At 41.3% G+C, this 24,023-nt stretch overlaps 1 protein-coding gene across 1 annotated transcript; it reads right to left on the reverse strand.

The window, feature by feature from the left end:
• Positions 1–17,129: 17,129 nt before the first annotated feature.
• Positions 17,130–22,807, reverse strand: LOC106594311 (deleted in malignant brain tumors 1 protein-like). The gene is made up of 7 exons (XM_014185675.2): positions 22,772–22,807; positions 22,241–22,540; positions 21,507–21,812; positions 19,732–20,004; positions 18,954–19,274; positions 18,762–18,850; positions 17,130–18,101 (listed from the first exon to the last, which is right to left on the reverse strand). Exons 2-7 carry the CDS (start codon positions 22,434–22,436, stop codon positions 17,967–17,969), a joined length of 1,320 nt encoding a protein of 439 aa, XP_014041150.2. The 5' UTR covers positions 22,437–22,540; positions 22,772–22,807; the 3' UTR covers positions 17,130–17,966.
• Between the last annotated feature and the right edge of the window lie 1,216 nt (positions 22,808–24,023).

The following is a 24,023-nucleotide window of genomic DNA, read 5'->3' on the forward strand; positions in this document are numbered from 1 at the left end:
AGAGGGGTTTGGCTTCAGGTCTGAGGGGTTAAGGGGGGTTTCAGGTCTGAGTGGTTAAGAGGGCCTTGGCTTCAGGTCTTAGGGGAGGACTGAGGAGTTGAACCATTTTGGACGATACAGCCCTTTCGTGAGATGACCGATTTCGGGTATCTCATGGTCTGACAAACATCCCTGTAGTTCGGCCACCTTCCACCTCAGATGTGGAAGGCCGCCATAAGCGGATGTGGTGGATTTAGACACAGCCCATAAAATAAATAATCAATTCCTAGGGGGAGTGGTGTTCCAACTTGAGATATCATTAAAAACATGTACCCCCTTCCCATATTTCCAAGTATTTTCCCCTAACCCTCCCCTTGTATTTGAAATAAAGTATATTACCCTTCCCGTTTCGTTGAATTAACTATATAATGATTACGACCACAGTAACTGCCTTCACAATAGTATAGCAAGCCTGTGTTACTAAGCCCAGATATTGACTATGCATTGTTTTGTGAGGCAGACTAGAAAACAATCTGATGACCACCCTGAAAATGTATGACCACCCTGAAAATTGATGACCACCCTGAAAATGGAACTAAACCTGATCAAAATGTGGACAGACTCGAGGAGTGCTGTGTTGGATTTGGAGCTCAGCTCAGAAACAGAAAGAGTTTTTGTAAACTGAGTGACAGAGTTCCAGTCCTTGACCAATCCAGAGTCAGGGTCACATATTGAAGGGAAAACAAATCCAGCTGACCTCCCTACAAGAGGACAAAGTATTTGAAACATGACACAGAGCCAGCTATGTTGGAACAGAGCCAGCATTCTGACATCACCCGATCAGTCAGAGGAGACTGATGATGAGGTTCCAGAAGAGGTGAATACAGAACTCAAGTCCAGTCGTCAGGTCACTGTACAGCTCACAGCAAACAGCACAGACATCACTGAACCAGTGTTGGAGTTTATAAAGTTGTTGGGTTCTGCCCAAGTATTAATACAAAAAATAACTTTAATCTTCATAACCGACATCCCGAGTCATTACTTTGAAGAAAGTTATTCTATATCTAAAGCCAAACCCCCCTAGCTTCTAAAACCACACCCTCTTTTGTATTTTAACCACACCCCTTCACATCTAAGCCACACCCTCAAATACATCTGATTGGTTTGCTGGAGCATTTGTCAAACCAAATATCATGACCGTCACGTCCTGACCAGCAGAGTGTGTTGTTGTGTAGTTTTGGTCAGGATGTGGCAGAGTATGTCTGTGTATGTGTGTTCTGGGTGTTGTATTTCTATGTGGGTCTGTGTGGCTCCCCGATCAGGGACAGCTGGTTATCGTTGTTCCTGATTGGGAGTCATATAATTAGGGAGTATGTTTGTCACTTGGGGTTGTGCTAACACTGCTAGTTTTGGTATGTACGTAGCATGTTAGTCGTTTCTGTTTATTGGTTTTTCCCGTGGATACTTTGCTCTTAATATATATATATATATATATATATATATATATATATATATATATATATATATATACACATTTCACCTGCTGCAGTTTGGTCTCTTCAACACGGCTGTAATTATGACAATGACCTTGTACTCAGAGACTTTAAGGGGAGACAAAAAAATAATTAAATTAAATCTAATTAAACTGAATCAATGTTTATTCAGCTACATTAACACATATCAATACACTTACAAATGAAAACAATGAACTTTAACACCTACAAAAACCATAACAAGAGCTATTTAACCATTATTCCCTGAGCTTAACAACATTTTCTAAATCACTATTGTTATTATTATTAAAAGGTTACCGATAAAAGTAAAACATGAAAAATCTCATAATAAAAAGTAAAACATATTTCCCCCAAAATTAAGTAAAAGCATTAAAACTGTTGTTGTCAAACCTTGTCCTCCCAGCTATATTGGTGTAGGTCTCACACTCTGTTGGTATTGATGGAGGGTAATGGTATCAGTCTGCAGGTATTGATGGCTGGTATAGGTCTCACTCTCTGCTGGTATTGATGGATGGTATAGGTCTCACACTCTACTGGTATTGATGGATGGTATAGGTCTCACTCTCTGCTGGTATTGATGGATGGCATAGGTCTCACTCTGCTGGTATTGATGGCTGGTATAGGTCTCACTCTGCTGGTATTGATGGGTGGTATAGGTCTCACACTCTGCTGGTATTGATGGATGGTATTGGTCTCACACTCTGCTGGTATTGATGGCTGGTATAGGTCTCACACTCTGCTGGTATTGATGGATGGTATTGGTCTCACTCCACTGGTATTGATGGATGTATAGGTCTCACACTCTGATGGTATTGATCGATGGTATTGGTCTCACTCCACTGGTATTGATGGATGGTATAGGTCTCACACTCTGATGGTATTGATGGATGGTATAGGTCTCACTCTGCTGGTATTGATGGATGGTATTGGTCTCACTCCACTGGTATTGATGGATGGTATAGGTCTCACTCTCTGCTGGTATTGATGGATGGTATAGGTCTCACACTCTACTGGTATTGATGGATGGTATAGGTCTCACACTCTGATGGTATTGATGGATGGTATAGGTCTCACTCTGCTGGTATTGATGGGTGGTATAGGTCTCACACTCTGATGGTATTGATGGATGGTATAGGTCTCACTCTGCTGGTATTGATGGATGGTATAGGTCTCACACTCTGATGGTATTGATGGATGGTATAGGTCTCACTCTGCTGGTATTGATGGGTGGTATAGGTCTCACACTCTGATGGTATTGATGGATGGTATAGGTCTCACACTCTGCTGGTATTGATGGATGGTATAGGTCTCACACTCTGATGGTATTGATGGATGGTATTGGTCTCACTCTGCTGGTATTGATGGATGGTATAGGTCTCACACTCTGCTGGTATTGATGGATGGTATAGGTCTCACACTCTGCTGGTATTGATGGATGGTATAGGTCTCACACTCTGATGGTATTGATGGATGGTATAGGTCTCACTCTGCTGGTATTGATGGGTGGTATAGGTCTCACACTCTGATGGTATTGATGGATGGTATAGGTCTCACTCTGCTGGTATTGATGGATGGTATTGGTCTCACTCCACTGGTATTGATGGATGGTATAGGTCTCACACTCTGATGGTATTGATGGATGGTATAGGTCTCACTCTGCTGGTATTGATGGGTGGTATAGGTCTCACACTCTGATGGTATTGATGGATGGTATAGGTCTCACTCTGCTGGTATTGATGGATGGTATTGGTCTCACTCCACTGGTATTGATGGATGGTATAGGTCTCACACTCTGATGGTATTGATGGATGGTATAGGTCTCACTCTGCTGGTATTGATGGATGGTATTGGTCTCACTCCACTGGTATTGATGGATGGTATAGGTCTCACACTCTGATGGTATTGATGGTATAGGTCTCACTGTTAGATGGTATAGGTCTCACAGAGAGAGAGAATAGAGATGTATTTTATAAATGATCTGTTAACTTTATAATATTATCATCATAAATAATGTATTGTTGCTAATGAATTTACAATGTAAAAAAAATGGAATAAGACTGGGATACAAGAAATGTGTACTACAAATAAAGATGGCCACTTGTTATAGAACTACAACACCCACTCTTACTGTAAAGTGACAGTACCTTCTCTCTGCTGTCACCCCCCCTGGTGGTAGTCCTGTTCAGAGGAACCTGAGTCTCAGTTGTAGCTGTGGAGAAGAGTTTTGCCAAATCAGTTAAATATGTTTTTTTGTGTTATTAATATTGTAGTCAAAAACAAAAAGGTTAGGGTAAGAAAGTTCTTTACCTTAATACAAAAATACAATATGAATGAATTAGTGACTTCATACTATAAAAGAATGAAAGAGCACATAATGCTATTAATAATGAAGTCAGTTCACCTGTTGTTCTGCAGAAGGAGTAGACACAGGTGGAGGAGAGGAGAGAGGAGAGGAGAGCAGACACAGGACACAGACTGAACAGCAACATCCAACACAGCCCACAGTCTACAGGAGGAGGGGAGGAGGAGGGCTCTGGAGGACTGGTTTCTGGCAACAGACAGTCAGGAGGACTGGTTTCTGGACATAAACACAAGAAAACATGAAGAACTTGATTGAGAAATGTCTGTAAATATATTTTCTATGGCTGTATGTTCTTACCAAATGAAAGTCTGGTGATGACATTTCCATTGTTAGATATGAACGTTTCTACTGTATCGCTAACCCCTTCAAAGTTCAGAAACTTCTTCTTCCAGCTCCCACAGTAGTAGAGTCCCAGGTCAGATTCAGTGATGTTCTCAATCAGTAGATCCCAGAACTGTTGAGAACGCCACAGGAAATAGAAGCGAGGGACAGGATTGTCCATTATATCCTGGTTTGAAACACTGAAACGACCCACATTCTCAATGGAGCTGTTTCTATGCCAATGTGTTTTATCATGGTGTTTGACATCACAGTGAAGAACAACGTTGTCTCCTGGTCTGACTCTCAGCTCCACCTCTGTTCCAGAGATCCCATCCTGACTGGAGGAAACAGCACCTACAGGTAGCAGAGGAACAGTGTTAGGATGAACTGACTGGAGGAAACAGCACCTACAGGTAGCAGAGGAACAGTGTTAGGATGAACTGACTGGAGGAAACAGTACCTACAGGTAGCAGAGGAACAGTGTTAGGATGAACTGACTGGAGGAAACAGCACCTACAGGTAGCAGAGGAACAGTGTTAGGATGAACTGACTGGAGGAAATAGCACCTACAGGTAGCAGAGGAACAGTGTTAGGATGAACTGACTGGAGGAAACAGCACCTACAGGTAGCAGAGGAACAGTGTTAGGATGAACTACACATTGCCATTTGGTTCATCATGAACTTCTCTGCATTTAAAATACAGCAAACAACACTGTCGCAATAACAAATCTAGTCAACCATAAAACCACATCAAGAAATCATCTATCATCCAGCTATAAGGCCCAGTAAAAAAGTTACTCACATAAGAATGCAATCAGAGAAACACACAGACTGTCCATCTGGTGGTCTGATGGTCTGATGGTGACTGTCAGAGAGTAGCTGGGTCTTTGAGTAACAAGGTCTTTGCTGTGTATTTCCATGTTTATGAATAGATGTACTTTACCATGAAAGGACATACGAGCAGCGATTGGTTCGATGGAGAGGAACGTTTTCAGCTTGTTTTCACCTTCTATCTGAAACCCATGTTGTGACATGAAGGGGATTGTCTAGCATCGAGGTAAACAGGTTTCAAACCAATGGCGGAATATTTAGCTTTGAGGTCGTCTCTGTACTGTAGATAGCAACACCTAACTAGCAGCACCTGGTCAAGTCAACCTGCTGCAACATGATCAACCAAACACTCATTCTGGTGTCAATGTTGACCCTTGAAGGAAAAGACTCTTGAGACAGAGACCTATCATGTGACAGAGACCTATCATGTGACAGAGACCTATCATGAGACAGAGACCTGTCATGTGACAGAGACCTATCATGTGACAGAGACCTATCATGAGACAGAGACCAATCATGAGACAGAGACCTGTCATGTGACAGAGACCTATAATGAGACAGAGACCTATCATGTGACAGAGACCTATCATGTGACAGAGACCTATCATGTGACAGAGACCTATCATGTGACAGAGACCTATCATGAGACAGAGACCTATCATGAGACAGAGACCTATCATGAGACAGAGACCTATCATGAGACAGAGACCTATCATGTGACAGAGACCTATCATGAGACAGAGACCTATCATGTGACAGAGACCTATCATGAGACAGAGACCTATCATGTGACAGAGACCTATCATGAGACAGAGGCTGAAGGTTGGCCTCTATACCTGTATCCTGCCAGTATTAATGTTTGATTGATGAAATGATGAACATCCAGTAATCATAACATTTAAATCTCACCATGATCTGTATGAGCTAATTGAGGCGTCACAAAATGTAGTATTTATCCACAAAACATCTTAGCCTCTCCAATCTTAGACAGCCTGAATTGAAGTCGGCCAGAAACTACAATCAGTTACTACAATAACCATGATGCTCTGGAGCGGATGTGATGGTACAGCTATGCCTATTCTAGTTCTTAATCTCTTTTCATTCAGGATTAGTGGGAAAACAAATAGGACATAGACAGAGAGAGAAATGCACTCATTGTAAAATGTGAGTTCATCATCAGGAGAACAGCTGCACCATGGGTGAACAACTACTTATAACTTGGATGTCCTCTCTTCCTCAGGCCAAACGGTAGACAGAAAGACAGACAAACAGACAGACAGACAGCACCATGGCAACAGCAACAGGAAGTGTGGGTTTCCTGTGTACTGAGAGTGTCTTCTCAGCCAATCAGTGACTAGCTCTTATATGAGTACTGTAATACCAACATCATAATATCAGAATTATCAACATTAGTAGTGGTCAATGTATGTATACCTTTACATGTGTTTACATGTATTTATATATAAATTATGTGGGTATATGGGAGTGTTTGTCCATATGATTGTATATCATTTATAGTGATTGTATATCATATATATCATATGTGTGTGGTTGTGGTTTACTCAGCTAGTGCTGGTGCTCTGTAGGGGAGGGGTTAAGGGGGGCCTGGGTTTCAGATCTGAGGGGAGGACTGAGGGGTTAAGGGGGCCTGGGTATCAGGTCTGAGGGAGGTCTGAGGGGCTAAAGAGGGCCTGGATTTCAGGTCTGAGGGGGGGACTGAGGGGTTAAGGGGGCCTGGGTATCAGGTCTGAGGGTTTAAAGAGGGCCTGGATTTCAGGTCTGAGGGGAGGACTGAGGGGTTAAGGGGGGCCTGGGTTTCAGGTCTGAGGGGAGGTCTGAGGGGTTAAGGGGGCCTGTGTTTCAGACAGTTGCTGGGCCTGGTACTGAGAGAGGGGGGAAGATAGAGAGAGTGAGAGAGAGTACAGCAGTTCACATCACTTCAGATCTGAGGGGTAGTTTTCAGGTCTGTAGAAACCACAATGTTTCCATCTACTTGACACGTGATGTGTCAACTGCTTGGCCAGCCACTGTGGAACTGCACGTGTGTGTGTGCGCGCGTGCGTGTGTGTGTGTGTGTGTGTGTGTGTGTGTGTGTGTGTGTGTGTGTGTGTGTGTGTGTGTGTGTGTGTGTGTGTGTGTGTGTGTGTGTGTGTGTGTGTGTGTGTGTGCGTGTGTGTGTGTGTGTGTGTGAGCATTCGTGAACGTGCGTTTATAAGTGTGTGTGTGCAAAATACTATGTGACATTATTATTACTTAATAATATGTAATATTTCTCCAGTATGCATGGTATAAAGTGTAGTATTAACAGTCTGTATGAGGGACCAGATACTAGATAGATACTTTATGACGTTGCTTTGACTGAAATAACAAATTCATTCAGCTGTATCAACACTTCTAAGACTCAAGTCATGAGGTGTGACTTCCTCATGTGGTGTGGGTCCATCTCAGTCTGGCTGTGTTCCACATCTGGAGTCTAACATTACCCATCAGACCTTGAGATGGACTAGTTCAAGTCAAGAGGTGTGAACTGTTAACATGAGAGGGCAGGGCAGTAGTTGTGATTGTATCCTTTATGGTTGTGTTTACCTGTTATACTAACTGATATCTGGATCAGAGACCCAGTTACTCTGAAACTGTTACTGAAAGATCCAGTTACTCTGATACTGTTACTGACAGACCCAGCTACTCTGATACTGTTACTGACAGACCCAGCTACTCTGATACTGTTACTGACAGACCCAGCTCCTCTGATACTGTTAATGACAGACCCAGTTACTCTGATACTGTTACTGGCGTAACAATGATCCCAAACCTTTTCCTGGATATAATGTGGTGTGGAACCCCTCTAACAACTCCTATGATCTACTGATTGAGAACATCACTGAATCTGACTTGGGACTCTACTAATGTGGGACTATGGAGAACAAGGTAGTGGATGATGGAGGTAAAGGAGGTATTAAACAGAAAGAGTTGTACCACTATGGAAACATCACCACTAGGATTTCACTTGGTGAGAACAGTTATTATTCTGTCTTTATCTTCTGGCTGTATCTTTAGTATTATTAATATTGTATTAGTATTGGTGTGTCTGGTTTCCATGAATGAGAGGAGGTTGAGTTATTCTACCTTTATTTCAACAAGGAACACAGACTGAGACTATTTTACAGCTGGGCTCTGCGTATACATGTTTACACATACAGTTTAGGGACAATGATTAAGAAACTACACAAGACAAACAAAACCATCACAGATGGTACAGCAACAGATTGTTACCTTTACACATAGGTTATTCCCCTAACAGCACAAGAACTTGCATTACCCGAAACAGTTACAAGCAATACAAAAATAAAAATCCTCCAATAAATATTTAAAATGGGCAAGGGGGACAAGAGTCTCAAGTTTAAGTTTAGTCTGCAGGCTATTCCATAGGCAAGGAGCATAACAGGAAAAGGCAGCCATACCCAACTCTGTGGAAATCACATGGGCCTCAAGTGTAATCCATGCTTGAGACCTGGTTTTAGGAATTATAATTCTAATATTGATGAGTGATGATAAATCAGAAGGTAGTTTATTCAGAGGTGCTTTATAGACAAACACGAAAGCATGTTGTTCTGGTCTCACGGACAGCGAAGTCCAACCCACATGTTGATATAAAACACAGTGGTGAGTTCTGTAGCTAGCACCTGTAATAAACCTAAGTGTGCAATGATAAGTAGCATCCAGCGATTTAAGTGTTGATGCCGTAGCATGTAGATAATATCCCCATAATCTGTAACAGACATAAAAGTTGCACACCTGTTTCTATAGAGGAAGCCTAGCTTGACTTTTAGCCGTTTACCATGTTCGTCAGTATGCATTTTAAAAGACAGTTTATCATCCAACCATATCCCTCACTATTTATATGCAGAGACCTGATTAATTTGAGAACCATCTAAGCTTGAAAGTACAAGTGTATTTTAAATCAACTTTTTGAACCTATTAAAAATCATAAAATGTGTTTCCTTTGCATTTAAAACAAGTTCCAGCTGTATAAAAGACCCTTGTAGTATCTTAAAATCTGTCTCCAATAGTGATAATGCTTGGTCAGCCGTTGAAGCGATAGAGCACATGACAGTGTCATCAGCATATAAATGAATTTAACCCTTCTTATCTCATCACCGATATTGTTGATGTAGAGAGTGAACAGTAATGGACCAAGTATTGAACCTTGTGGGACCCCTTTAACCAACTCCAATGGCTCTGACTGGATGTAGTTGAATCTAACAGCCTGACTTCTATCCTTTAGATAGTCATGAAACCAACGACAGGCATCCAATCCCAGTCCTATTGACGACAGCTTCCCCAAAAGTATTGCATGGTCTACAGTGTCAAAAGCTTTAGATAAATCTATGAACAAGGCGGCACAGTACTTTCTATTAACCAGGGCATTAGTAATATCATTTACAACACGTACAGTGGCCGTAATAGTACTGTGATTAGGTCTGAAGCAAGATTGATTACTAGAAACAGTATTGTTAACAGTTAAAAAGATTGTAAGGAACACCAAAGAAACTGCATCTTATTTTGAATCAATCACCAGAGGCTGATCTAAGGTCATAAAACACAGCCTCCAGTTCATCTGTAAACATTCAATCAGCAGTAGATCATCTAAGGTCATAAAACACAGCCTCCAGTTCATCTGTAAACATTCAATCAGCAGTAGATCATCTAAGAGTGTACTTCTGTTTGTGTTTAATGTTTTGTCCAGACACCAGTCCTCCTGAGTCCTCCTCCTCCTCCCCTCCTCCTGTAGACTGTGGGCTGTGTTGGATGTTGCTGTTCAATCTGTGTCCTGTGTCTGCTCTCCTCTCCTCTCTCCTCTCCTCCACCTGTGTCTACTCCTTCTGCAGAACAACAGGTAAACTCACTTGATTATTAACAGCAGTATGTGCTCTTTCACTCTTTATAACATTAACTCACTCATTCAGTTTGTTGATGTGATGGATTTTAATTGAATAACTAACTATTAAAGTAAGGAACATCCTATAGCCTAATCTACAGTTATTGACTACATTAGAAATATTCTACATGTATTATTTTACTTAGAAAGTCCGTATACACTCACTCTCACTTAATTTGTTTTACTATCAACTCAATCAATCAATCAACCAGTAAAACCTTCTTTCTAATACTCTGGTAAACTAATGTAGAACATGTTAAATTGACAAATCAATATCAGATGTGTTCTTTATTTGGTGTTTTAATGGTGATAACTCTTCCTCTACAGCTGCAACTGAGACGCAGGTTCCTCTGAACAAGACCACGACCAGGGGAAGTGAGAGAAGGGAGAAGCCATAGTCAAATTGAGATTTGTAGTTCTTTGACTGATGGCCAACTTGATTTGTAGTCCATTTTTATTTAAAAACTAAAGGAATAAGCAGTAAAACATAATGATATGATGAATTTCAAGAAATAATCACAATGTACGACTATATATCAGTAATATTAATCAGATTAATTGTAAAATCTCTGTGTTTCTCTCTCTCTCTCTCTCTCTCTCTCTCTCTCTCTCAGGAGGAAGGAGACCTGTTTTACGCCTCGTTGGATATCCGTCAGGGACAGAGGAGACCAAAGAAGAAGAAGAAGAGACCTATACCATCCATCAATACCAGCAGAGTGTGAGACCTATACCATCCATCAATACCATTAGAATGTGAGACCTATACCATCCATCAATTCCAACAGAGTGAGACCTATACCATCCATCAATACCAGCAGAGTGTGAGACCTATACCATCCATCAATACCAGTGGAGTGAGACCTATACCATCCATCAATACCAGCAGAGTGAGACCTATACCATCCATCAATACCAGCAGAGAGTGAGACCTAAACCAGCTATCAATACCAGCAGAGTGAGACCTATACCATCCATCAATACCAGCAGAGTGAGACCTATACCATCCATCAATACCAGCAGAGTGAGACCTATACCAGCAGAGTGAGACCTATACCATCCATCAATACCAGCAGAGTGAGACCTATACCAGCCATCAATACCAGCAGAGTGAGACCTATACCATCCATCAATACCAGCAGAGAGTGAGACCTATACCAGCTATCAATACCAGCAGAGTGAGACCTATACCAGCAGAGTGAGACCTATACCATCCATCAATACCAGCAGAGTGAGACCTATACCATCCATCAATACCAGCAGAGTGAGACCTATACCAGTCATCAATACCAGCAGAGTGAGACCTATACCATCCATCAATATCAGCAGTGTGAGACCTATACCATCCATCAATATCAGCAGTGTGAGACCTATACAACAATAATAACATTTGGACTCTCTTCCTCAGGCTGAATGACAGCACCATGGCAACAACAACAGAAAGTGTGGTTTTCCTGTGTACAGAGTGTGTCCTCTCAGCCAATCAGTGACTAGCTCTTATATGAGTACTGTAATGCCAACATCATAATATCAGACTTAACAACATTAGTAGTGGTCAATGTATGTATATTGTTCCTAATTTCCTTGCCTAGTTAAATAATGGTTATATGAAAAATAAATAAAATTAAATGTTTACATATAAATGATGTGGGTATATGGGAGTGTGTCCATATGATTGTGTCATGTATGTCATGTATATGTGTGTTGTTGTGGTTTACTCAGCTAGTGCTGCTGCTCTGTAGGGGAGGGGTTATGGGGGCCTGGGTTTCAGGTCTGAGGGGAGGTCTGTTTCTGCTCCTCGCTCCTGCTGCCTTCTGGGTCGGGAAAACACATGGTGGGTCAGGACATGGTGATACTCATATCAGTTTGTGTTAACTTAACTTTTTATCCAGTGAAGTGATGTGGCATCAGTTTAACCTTTCTAGGGGGTGCGGGACGCTACCGTCCCACCTGGCCAACCTCCAGTGAAATTGCAGAGCACCAAATTCAAAAACAGAAATACTCATTATAAAAATTCATAAATCATACAAGTGTTATACATCTGTTTAAAGATTAACTTCTTGTTAATCCAACCACGGTGTCAGATTTGAAAAAGGCTTTACGGTGAAAGCAAACCATGTGATTATCTGAGAACAGCACCCTGCATACAAATCATTACAAACAGTTAACAGCCTAGTAGAGGAGTTACACAAGTCAGAAATAGTGATAAAATTAAGCACTTACCTTTGATGATCTTCATATGGTTGCACTCACAAGACTCCCATTTACTCAATAAATCTTTGTTTTGTTCGATAAAGTTCCTCTTTATATCTTTATATCCAAAAACCTCTGTTTTGTTCGCACGTTTTGTTCAGTAATCAACAGGCTCAATGGCAGTCACAACAGACAGACGAAAAATCCGAAAAGTAGCAGTAAAGTTCGTAGAAACATGTAAAACGATGTTTATAATCAATCCTCAGGTTGTTTTTAGTCATAATTATCAATAACATTTCAACCGGACAACAGCTTCGTCAATATAAAAGGAAAACAAGAAAGGAGTGCCCTCGGTCTCGCGCATGAAAAACCTCTGGGACACTGCAGTGTCCACTCATTCCAAGTGGTCTTACTCCCTCATTTTTCAGAGTACAAGCCTGAAACAATTTCTAAAGACTGTTGACATCTAGTGGAAGCCATAGGAAGTGCAATTTGAGTCCTAAGTCAATGGATACTGTAATGGCATTGAATAGAAAACTACGAACATGAAAAAAATCCCACTTCCTGGATGGATTTTTCTCAAGTTTTCACCTGCCATATCAGTTCTGTTATACTCACAGACATTATTTTAACATATGCATATCCTAGCTTCTGGGCCTGAGTAGCAGGCAGTTTACTTTGGGCATGCTTTTCATCTGGACGTCAAAATACTGCCCCCTACCCTAGTGAGGTTTTAACATGTTGTGTGTTGTGTTGTTGAATTAAAACCAGGAGTTCATAAGGAGAAAGGGAAGTCCGGAAAAGAAGCAGAGGCCAGTCATTCTCCTTGTCTGTAGTGAATTGAACTCCTCTATCAGAGACCAGTCATTCTCCATGTCTGTAGTGAATTGAACTCCTCTATCAGAGACCAGTCATTCTCCATGTCTGTAGTGAATTGAACTCCTCTATCAGAGACCAGTCATTCTCCATGTCTGTAGTGAATTGAACTCCTCTATCAGAGACCAGTCATTCTCCTTGTCTGTAATGAATTGAACTTCTCTATCAGAGACCACTCATTCTCCTTGTCTGTAATGAATTGAACTTCTCTATCAGAGACCACTCATTCTCCTTGTCTGTAGTGAATTGAACTTCTCTATCAGAGACCAGTCATTCTCCTTGTCTGTAATGAATTGAACTTCTCTATCAGAGACCACTCATTCTCCTTGTCTGTAGTGAATTGAACTTCTCTATCAGAGACCAGTCATTCTCCTTGTCTGTAGTGAATTGAACTTCTCTACCAGAGACCAGTCATTCTCCTTGTCTGTAATGAACTTCTCTTCTTCGTGTCCAATTAGATCAGCATCAAACTGTTGCCATTTGTTATTTTGCCTTTCTTTTTTTGTGCATAGAGATTTTTTAACACAAAGTTTCTACTTTTATCTGAACTTTTTTGTCGCTTCTTTTACAATGTCATTTTCTTTACCATTTGAAAATGTATCCAACATCTTATTGTTATGCATTTTCTATTTTTTATGGATATAATGATCAGGTCTGATTTATAGTTCAAAGTGAGATAATGTCTGATTTATAGCCTGTGTGTATCTTTCCTAAAGCAGCAGGTGTAAAAGTGTATCCACCCTCCAGAGATCTGTATATAGTGACAAGATGCTCATGTCTATGTCTCTAACAATGGGAGTTGTTGTCCTGTGTAGTGATATTCAGAACACCTCCAGAGATCTGTATATAGTGACAAGATGCTCATGTCTATGTCTCTAACAATGGGAGTTGTTGTCCTGTGTAGTGATATTCAGAACACCTCCAGTTGCAGTAGAAAGCTGTTATTGTGATATGAAGATACAGAATTCTGACCTTAGTTGGCTAGCGTCTGTAAGCTGTTAGTGTCTTAATGACCGTTCCACAGGTGCATGTTCATTCATTGTTTATGGTTCATTGAACAAGCATGGGAAACAGTGTTTAAACCCTTTACAATGAAGATCTGTGAAGTTATTTGGATTTTTATAAATTATCTTTGAAAGACAGGGTCCTGAAAAAGGGACATTTCTTTTGTTGCTGAGTTTCTCTCTCTCATCTCTCTTCCTCCTCCCTTGTGTCCTTCTCCCAACTAAGTCTGTCAGTAAGTAAGCTCTCTCTCTCTCCCTCCCCCTCCTGAGAAATACTGCTAGGCTATATGACTTCTATAATGTGACACACTTTTAAGCAGACAAGATCAGTGGTTAAACCCACCTAGCTACAGGAAACACTGACATTAGAAAAACTCCACAGGAAACTGCTGACAGAGCAGCAAGGTTTCACATAGTGTGTGTTATAATATCACCTCTAACTTTCTACTGCTTGAGTTCACCTCTTATAGAATATTGGCTTAATGTTCCAGCACCTAAATATAAACAGTACCAGCACCCAAAATGAGTACTGAGCAGGAGAAGGGGGGATGTGGTATAGAAGCTAGAGGTCTGTTACCCAAGTCAACTCAACAGGTCTGATGCTATATGTCAGGGTCAGGCTGGGCTGGGACAAGAGAGGAAAAGGTTACTGGTTATGATGACATCACTGGTGAGCAGTCAGTGATACAAAAATGAAGAGGAGAGGAGAGGAGAGGAGAGGAGAGGAGAGGAGAGGAGAGGAGAGGAGGGAGAGGGGAGAGAAAAGGAGAGAGAGAAGAGGAGGATGGGAGAAAGGGGAGAGGAGGTACTGTTTGTCTCCCACCGTTCCACTCAGAGGACTCAACCTTCTGTTATCAAGTGGGCGTTTCCACTATATTTAGTATACCAGTCATTTCAGTGAAGGGAACAAGTGCACACTTTAGCATAAAGGAGAGATAATTAGGACAATGCTTCTTTCTAGTCTACAGTCCTGAGTCTGTGACACCAGATTACCACCTAGTGGTCATAAGAGGAACTGTCCTGTCAGTGTGTTTTTACTGCTGGCTCAAAACAACACATGAACTGCATACATGATATGATTAATGTGTGAGTACTAAAAGCATATGAATATAGTATATTATCCTGTTAGGGCTAGGGGGCAGTATTTGCACGGCTGGATAAAAAAATGTACCCGATTTAATCTGGTTACTAATCCTACCCAGTAACTAGAATATGCATATACTTATTATATATGGATAGAAAACACTCTAAAGTTTCTAAAACTGTTTGAATGGTGTCTGTGAGTATAACAGAACTCATTTGGCAGGCAAAACCCTGAGACATTTTCTGACAGGAAGTGGATACCTGATGTGTTGTATTACCTTTAAACCTATGCCATTGAAAAACACAGGGGCTGAGGAATATTTTGGCACTTCCTATTGCTTCCAATAGATGTCACCAGCCTTTACAAAGTGTTTTGAGTCTTCTGGAGGGAGATCTGACCGAACAAGAGCCATGGAACGATGATGGCCCATTAGACACCTGGCGCGCGAGTTCATGTTGGGTACCCTCGTTCCAATACGTTATAAAAGAGAATGCATTCGTCCACCTTGAATATTATTCATGTTCTGGTTAAAAAAGGCCCTAATGATTTATGCTATACAACGTTTGACATGTTTGAACGAACGTAAATATATTTTTTCCCCTCGTTCATGAAGTGAAGTCCGGCGGGCTTAGATCATGTGCTAACAAGACGGAGATTTTTGGACATAAATGATGAGCTTTTTTGAACAAAACTACATTCGTTATGGACCTGTGATACGTGGAAGTGACATCTGATGAAGAGAATCAAATGTAATGGATTATTTACATAGTATTTTCGATTTTAGATCTCCCCAACATGACGGCTAGTCTGTATCGCAACGCGTATTTTTCTGGGCGCAGTGCTCAGATTATTGCAAAGTGTGATTTCCCAGTAAGGTTATTTTTAAATCTGGCAAGTTGATTGCGTTCAAGAGATGTAAATCTATAATTCTTTAAATGACAATATAATATTTTACCAATGTTTTCTAATTTTAATTATTTAATTTGTGGTGCTGACTTGACTGCCGGTTATTGGAGGGAAACGATTTCCTCAACATCAATGCCATAGTAAAAATCTGTTTTTGGATATAAATATGAACTTGATAGAACTAAAAATGCATGCATTGTCTAACATAATGTCCTAGGAGTGTCATCTGATGGAGATTGTAAAAGGTTAGTGCATCATTTTAGCTGGTTTTATGGTTTTGGTGACCCTGTCTTTGAATTGACAAAACATTACACACAACTCTTGTAAATGTACTGTCCTAACATACTCTAAATTTATGCTTTCGCCGTAAAACCTTTTTGAAATCGTAAAACGTGGTTAGATTAAGGAGATGTTTATCTTTCAAAGGGTGTAAAATAGTTGTATGTTTGAAAAATTTGAATTTTGACATTTATTTGGATTCAAATTTGCCGCTCTTGAAATGCACCTGCTGTTGATGGAGTGCACCACGGGCTAGCCCATAGAGGTTAAAGTATATTTATTATATATGTGGGTCTGATAAGGAAACACTTTATGTTTGCTGTTTTATCACTAAGAACATTGGTCACTATGTAACCAAACACATGTGAAACCTCATGATGTCAGTGATAAGAAGTGTTTAAAAAGGTGGGTTCTGAACCCTGTAGACTACTGCACTACTTCTGAAGAAGACCAGAGTCATTTCAGAATGAAGACTGCTATAGTTCTGATGGTGTTGCTGTTCTGTCTGTCTGGGGCCTGGACTCAGGGAGAGAGTGGAGGGGTGACTAGTAGTTCTGTCTGTCTGTCTGTCTGTCTGTCTGTCTGTCTGTCTGTCTGTCTGTCTGTCTGTCTGTCTGTCTGTCTGTCTGTCTGTCTGTCTGTCTGTCTGTCTGTCTGTCTGTCTGTCTGTCTGTCTGTCTGTCTGTCTGTCTGTCTGTCTGTCTGTCTGTCTGGGGGAGGGTCAAGGGTCAAGGTGCTGAGCTGGACCTCTGGGCTGAGCTGATGTCTGGTGTCACTGATGGAATCATTAATGATCAATAACCCCTTGACCACTGGGAAATAAAAAACTGCAGGGGAAATCACACAAGACTGACAGCCTGTGAGTTTATTAAAAGCATTCAGTGATTACATGGCAGTTTAGAGAGCAACAACATAACAATAATCTACTTCATAATCAATAATCAATATCATAACATTTATAATCAATAACATCATTATCTATATACTACTAACAACATAACAATAATCTACATCATAATCAATATCATTACTTTCAAAATCAATAATCAATATCATAACATGTATAATCAATAATATAATTAACTCTATACTAATAACAACATCATAAGAATAATCGATATCATAATCAATATCATAACATTCATAATCAATAACATCATGAGAGGTAAACAACAACAACAACAAACCAAAATGACTTGAGGAAAAGATGACCCCTTTATTAAAATGTTTTTCAAAATGCAAAGAATGAACAGATGATTATAATAATACATGGACTAATAATGGAAACACTTCAAGATAAAGAATCTAAGAGACACTAAATAAGATAAAGAATCTAAGAGACACTAAATAAGATAAAGAATCTAAGAGACACTAAATAAGATGAACAATCTAAGAGATACTAAATAAGATAAAGACAAAAATCTATAAATTCTGGAACACAAAACAAACATATTTGAGCAACCCTCTTAAAATAATCAAAACCCCAAGTTACCATGTTGCAGTCACTCCTTTTAAATTTCTTCCAAGGTTCTAGAAAGATAAACTAATTCTGAACTTGTTATTAAAATTAGAACCACTTCAGGTTTGTCACCACATTTTAAACACCAGTCCACTGCTGACCATCCATTTAAAACACAAAACTGACCTAAGATCAGCATGTAGGGTCAGCTTCATTCTACTCCTACTCCGTCCCCTGGGCTGCTCTCTCCTCTCCCGGTCCAGCTTCAGCTCTGGAGCTCAGAGAGAATATCTCCATGGCATTGACATAAAGATCCATGCTGCTCACCCTGTTCACTCTCTTCTGCCTCCTGGTGGGCTAGGGAGACACAGCACCAACAGTCAGACATTTACTGGTAATATCTCTCTCTCTCTCTCTCTCTCTCTCTCTCTCTCTCTCTCTCTCTCTCTAAAAGATACAAAACTTGATGATCACATAAAATAAAGTGAATGATTCAGACCAATTCTCTACCATACGAACAGATACAGACCAATTGTCCACCATACCATCAGATACAGACCAATTATCTACCATACCAACAGATACAGACCATACCAATAGATACAGACCAATTATGTACCACACCAATAGATACAGACCAATTGTCCACCATACCATCAGATACAGACCAATTCTCTACCATAACAACAGATACAGACCATACCAAAAGACACAGACCAATTATCTACCATACCAATAGATACAGACCAATTCTCTACCACACCATCAGATACAGACCAATTCTCTACCATACCATCAGATACAGACCAATTATCTACCATACCAACAGATACAGACCAATTATCTACCATACCATCAGATACAGACCAACTCTCTACCATACCAACAGATACAGTCAGTCATTAAACAAAGAAAGTCTAACAAACTAATCTTCCCCAATACGAATGGAAATATCAGTCTGATCAAAGACAAACATTTACTTCAAATGACTTGTAACGTCTGAGTAAATGTCTTTACCTTGTAGTACAGGTAGGAGGTGGTGATACCTGTCAGTAGGATCAGCAGCACTACAACGTGTCTGATGATGAAGGCTGGCAGAGGAGAGGCTGCAAACAGAAACACCTTTGATGAGGGGACTGATCCTCATCAGATAGATCTGTGGGAAATCTGTCAATGACAAAGTTTTAAGTCTGGTTCGTGTTCAGTTACCTGTGACGGTGAGGGAGAGGAGCTCACTCTCAGAGGAGAAGTTATGAGAGACAACATAATTGTCATAAACACAGCTGTAGTTCCCTTGGTGGGAGTCATCTGCAGCAGGGAAGAGGAAGGCAGTAGAGTGATTGACAGCTGGCTGGGTCTGGGTTCTGTTGGAGCCGGTGAACATGAGGAGGAAGGAGCCTCCTGGGTACTGTGGCTGAGTGGAGCAGGTGATGGTGAAGTTGTAGCCCCTGAACATCTCGGGCCCCTGGTGGCCCCTGGAGACCCCTCCCATTGAGTCAGTCAGGGAGATATCAGGCTGGAACAGGAGATCTGTAACAATAAAAGAGAACAAGAAAAACCTCTTCAACTAGTTTCCTATAGATATGACAATAACATCAGCATGTAACAGTGCTAGCCACCCTCCCTCACAGGGCATCATGAGTAGTGGGCCTACAGTCACTGAGACAACATATGTTGATATCAGGCTTAAGCAGGACATCTGGAACAAGAGGAGAGAAAAAGAAAACGTAGCTCCTCAACTACTTTCCTCATTTAGATATGACAATAACATGACATGTGACAGTGGTAGAGAGTAGAGACGTTCACTGAGATAACTCTCAAATACAAAAGCATTCTGGGATATTTAAGTTGTATTTGATTCCTACTTGACTGAGTGATCTATTTAGTAAAGCAGACTGACAAGCTAAACAGTCATCATGGGAGGTGCAGAGGAAGTTGTATGAATGAAGGAAATCAGTTGAATAATATTATAATATCTTGTTGTTACCTGAGCAGATCACTGTGAGTCCAGGAAGGAGATCATATCCTCTCCAACACCCCCTCAGTGAAGGCTCAGACCCAGAACAGGAAGCTCCAAACCCTCTAGTGGTGTTTCCAGGTAGAACTGAAACAGTGGAGTCACAACCCAGCTGTCTACACTCTACTACAGCTACATCCCCCCAGTAATCATCTCCCACAGTCCTCCACTCTCCCTGGTCGTACTGCTCCACTCCACCAGCACAGCGACTGCCTCCCCCCACCAGCCTCACATCATCAGGCTCTGAGAAAAGAAAAGAGAGAGACAGTAATCTTACTATTTTCTCACTAAAACACACCTATATTGTCTCTCATATTCTTCACTCCAGGTCAGAAACAATGTTATTTGAGTGACAAACTACGCAGACGAGACCATTCTGTATACTTCTGGCCCTTCTTTTGACACTGTGATAACAAACCTTCAGACGAGCTTCAATGCCATACAACTCTCCTTTCGTGGCCTCCAAATGCTCTGAAACGCAAGTAAAACTAAATGCATGCTCTTCAACCGATCGCTGTCCGCACCTGCCCGCCCGTCCAGCATCACTACTCTGGACGGTTCTGACTTAGAATATGTGGCCAACTACAAATACCTAGGTGTCTGGTTAGACTGTAAACTCTCCTTCCAGACTCATATCAAACATCTCCAATCCAAAATCAAATCTAGAATAGGCTTCCTATTTCGCAACAAAGCATCCTTCACTCATGTTGCCAAACAGACCCTCATAAAATGGACTATCCTGCCAATCCTTGACTTCGGCGATGTCATTTACAAAATAGCCTTCAACACTCTACTCAGCAAATTGGATGCTGTCTATCACAGTGCCATCCGTTTTGTCACCAAAGCCCCATATACTACCCACCACTGCGAGCTGTACGCTCTCGTTGGCTGACCCTCGCTTCACATTCGTCGCCAAACCCACTGGCTCCAGGTCATCTATAAGTCTTTTCTAGGTAAAGCTCCGCCTTATCTCAGCTCACTGGTCACCATAGCAGCACCCACCGTTGCACGCGCTCAAGCAGGTATATTTCACTGGTCACCCCCAAAGCCAATTCCTCGTTTGGCCGCCTTTCCTTCCAGTTCTCTGCTGCCAATGACTGGAACGAATTGCAAAAATCATTGAAGCTGGAGACCCATATGTCCTTCACTAACTTTAAGCACCAGCTGTCAGAGCAGCTCACAGATCCATGCACCTGTACATAGCCCATCTGTAAATAGCCCATACAACTACCTCATCCCCATACTGTTATTTATTTTTTTGCTCCTTTGCACCCCAATATCTCTACTTGCACATTCATCTTCTGCACATCTATCACTCCAGTGTTTAATTACTAAATTGTAATTATTTCGCCACTATGGCCTATTTATTGCCTACCTCCCTTATCTTACCTCATTTTCACACACTGTATATAGACTTTTATTTCTCTATTGTTCTACTGTATTATTGACTGTATGTTTTGTTTATTCCATGTGTAACTCTGTGTTGTTGTATGTGTCAAATTGCTACGCTTTATTTTGGCCAGGTCGCAGTTGCAAATGAGAACTTGTTCTCAACTAGACTACCTGGTTAAATAAAGGTGAAATTAATAAAATAAAATTGACTGTATGTTTGTTTATTCCATGTGTAACTCTGTGTTGTTGTTTATGTTGCACTGCTTTGCTTTATCTTGGCCAGGTCGCAGTGGTAAATGAGAACTTGTTCTCAACTAGCCTACCTGGTTAAATAAAAAAAAAATGTTTCTTACCTGAGCAGGTGAGTCCAACAGCATTACCAGGTAGACAGGTGTTGTTTTCTCTGTCTGAGGTGTCACAGTCCAGGAGAAGGGACTCTTTGCCTTTACACTGGAACTCTTTATCCCAGGTCTGACCCTCACCTTCTCCATAGAGCCCCCCCTGTAGAGCTGCAGGAGCCCCACAGCCAATCTCCCCACAGACTACCTCTGCATCCTGCCGGTCAAAGTCAGCTTCACACACTGAGGCCCAGGACTGATTGGACTTCACCTCCACTCTCCCAGAGCAGAGACCAGCTCCATCCACAAGCCGCACAGACTCTGGAGAAAAAGACTTGGTTGAACATTCAATCAGTTTTGTTGATGACACTGTCAAGGACTAAACACAAATATGTTGGATAAAAGATTGTAGTTTGCTATGTTTGATACTGTAAGAGGTAGAAATGTGTTCTTAGTCACTCAGGATAGGGTTGGGAATAATGCAGGCAGGAGACAGGAATAAGTTCACTTCACTTTATAGAAAATAAACAGCTGGACATCCATCAGGCAGCTTCACTTCAGTACCATCTGAACTACAATGATCTGCCCATGAACATCTCCCATAAACCAAGATGACAAACACAAATATAATGTTTAAATACATCTGACATCTCTCCCTCTATTTAAATGAAATAAAAACACATAAAACATGATACATGGTAATATTGTATAATGTATAAATAAATCTCTCAATATGACCAGTCTCTTACCTGAACAGATCACGTGATGATAATATCCACCTTCACATGTGTAGGTTTTGGTGACACACTGTCTTAAAGTAGACTCATGTCCATTACAACTACTCTCTAGTCTGACTCCTCCTCTTCCCTCTTTAACCAGAGGTCTAGATTCAGCTACAGGATTCCCACAGTCCAGCTCTCTACACACAACCTTAGTCTCTCTCATGCTCCACCACCCAGGACATAGACCCAACCACTTTCCTTTATAAAATACTTCCACTGTCCCAGAACAGGAAGTGGTCCCATTCACCAGTCTGACTGAGTATTCAGCTGTAAACAGCAGAGAGGAAAACACAGTGGTGAGGACAGATGATGACAGTGATTCTGTTATTCTAACAGCAGTAGTGCTTTGTGGTTGACAAGTATTAGTAGTTCCATAAAACACTACTTGTTATTGGGGTTTAGAATGGTTTGTATGGACACATGAATTTCTCCATGTGGGATAATAAAGTTGACTAATATTGAACTGCTATAATCACTGTAGATTTATACTCTACCTACCTGGTGGACTGACGATTTGAGCCTGGAGATCTGAGGAGAAAGAGAGAGACAGAGGAGAAAGAGAGAGAAAGAGACAGAGAGATAGAGAGAAACAAAGGAGAAAGGGAGGAGTCAGAGGAAGAGAGAGACAGAGGTTAAATGAACATCAACATGACCTTTCAAGATGTGATGGGGAAGATAGGCTTATCGTTGGTATGGTGCAACAACACCCATGTGTACATACACTATATATACAAAAGTATGTGGACACCCCTTCAAATTATTGGATTCTATTTCAGCCACACCCCTTCCTGACAGATGTATAAATCAAGCACTCAGCCATGCAATCTCCATAGACAAACATTGGCAGTAGAATGGCCTTAATGAAGAGTTCAGTGACTTTCAACGTGGCACAGTGATAGGATGCCACATTTCCAAGTCAGATGGTCAAATGTCTGCCCTGCTAGAGCTGCCCAGGTCAACTGTAAGTGCTGTTATTGTGAAGAGGAGACGTCTAGGAGCAACATAGAGCATAAAAATCGTCTCACTACCAATTTCCAAACGGCCTCTGGAAGCAACGTCAGCACGTGAACTGTTCGTTGAGAGCTTCATGAAATGGGTTTCTATAGCCAAGCAGCCACACACAAGCCTAAGTTCACCATGCACAACGCTAAGGGTCATCTGGAGAGATGTAAAGCTCGCCTCCATTGGACTCTGGAGAAAACACGTTCTCTGGAGCGATGAAAACATGTTCTGAAAACACATTGTCTGGAGCGATGAAAACACGTTGTCTGGAGCGATGAAAACACGTTCTCTGGAGCAATGAAAACACGTTGTCTGGAGCGATGAAAACACGTTGTCTGGAGCGATGAAAACACGTTGTCTGGAGCGATGAAAACACGTTGTCTGGAGCGATGAAAACACGTTCTCTGGAGCGATGAAAACACGTTGTCTGGAGTGATGAAAACACGTTGTCTGGAGCGATGAAAACACGTTCTCTGGAGCGATTAAAACATCTTCTCTGGAGCGATGAAAACATGTTCTCTGGAGTGATGAAAACACGAGACCTTGTCTGGCCTGCACATAGTCCTGAGCTCAAACGCCGATGAGTCAGGTCTAATCGCACAACATCAGTGCCCAACCTCACTAATGCTCTTGTTGCTGAATGGAAGCAAGTCCCTGCAGCAATGTTCCAACATCTAGTGGAAAGCCTTCCCAGAAGAGTGGAGGCTGTTATAGCAGCAAAGGAGGGACCAACTCCATATTAATGCCC

This window comes from Salmo salar, unplaced genomic scaffold (genome assembly GCF_905237065.1).
Source record: "Salmo salar unplaced genomic scaffold, Ssal_v3.1, whole genome shotgun sequence".
Classification (NCBI taxonomy): domain Eukaryota; kingdom Metazoa; phylum Chordata; class Actinopteri; order Salmoniformes; family Salmonidae; genus Salmo; species Salmo salar.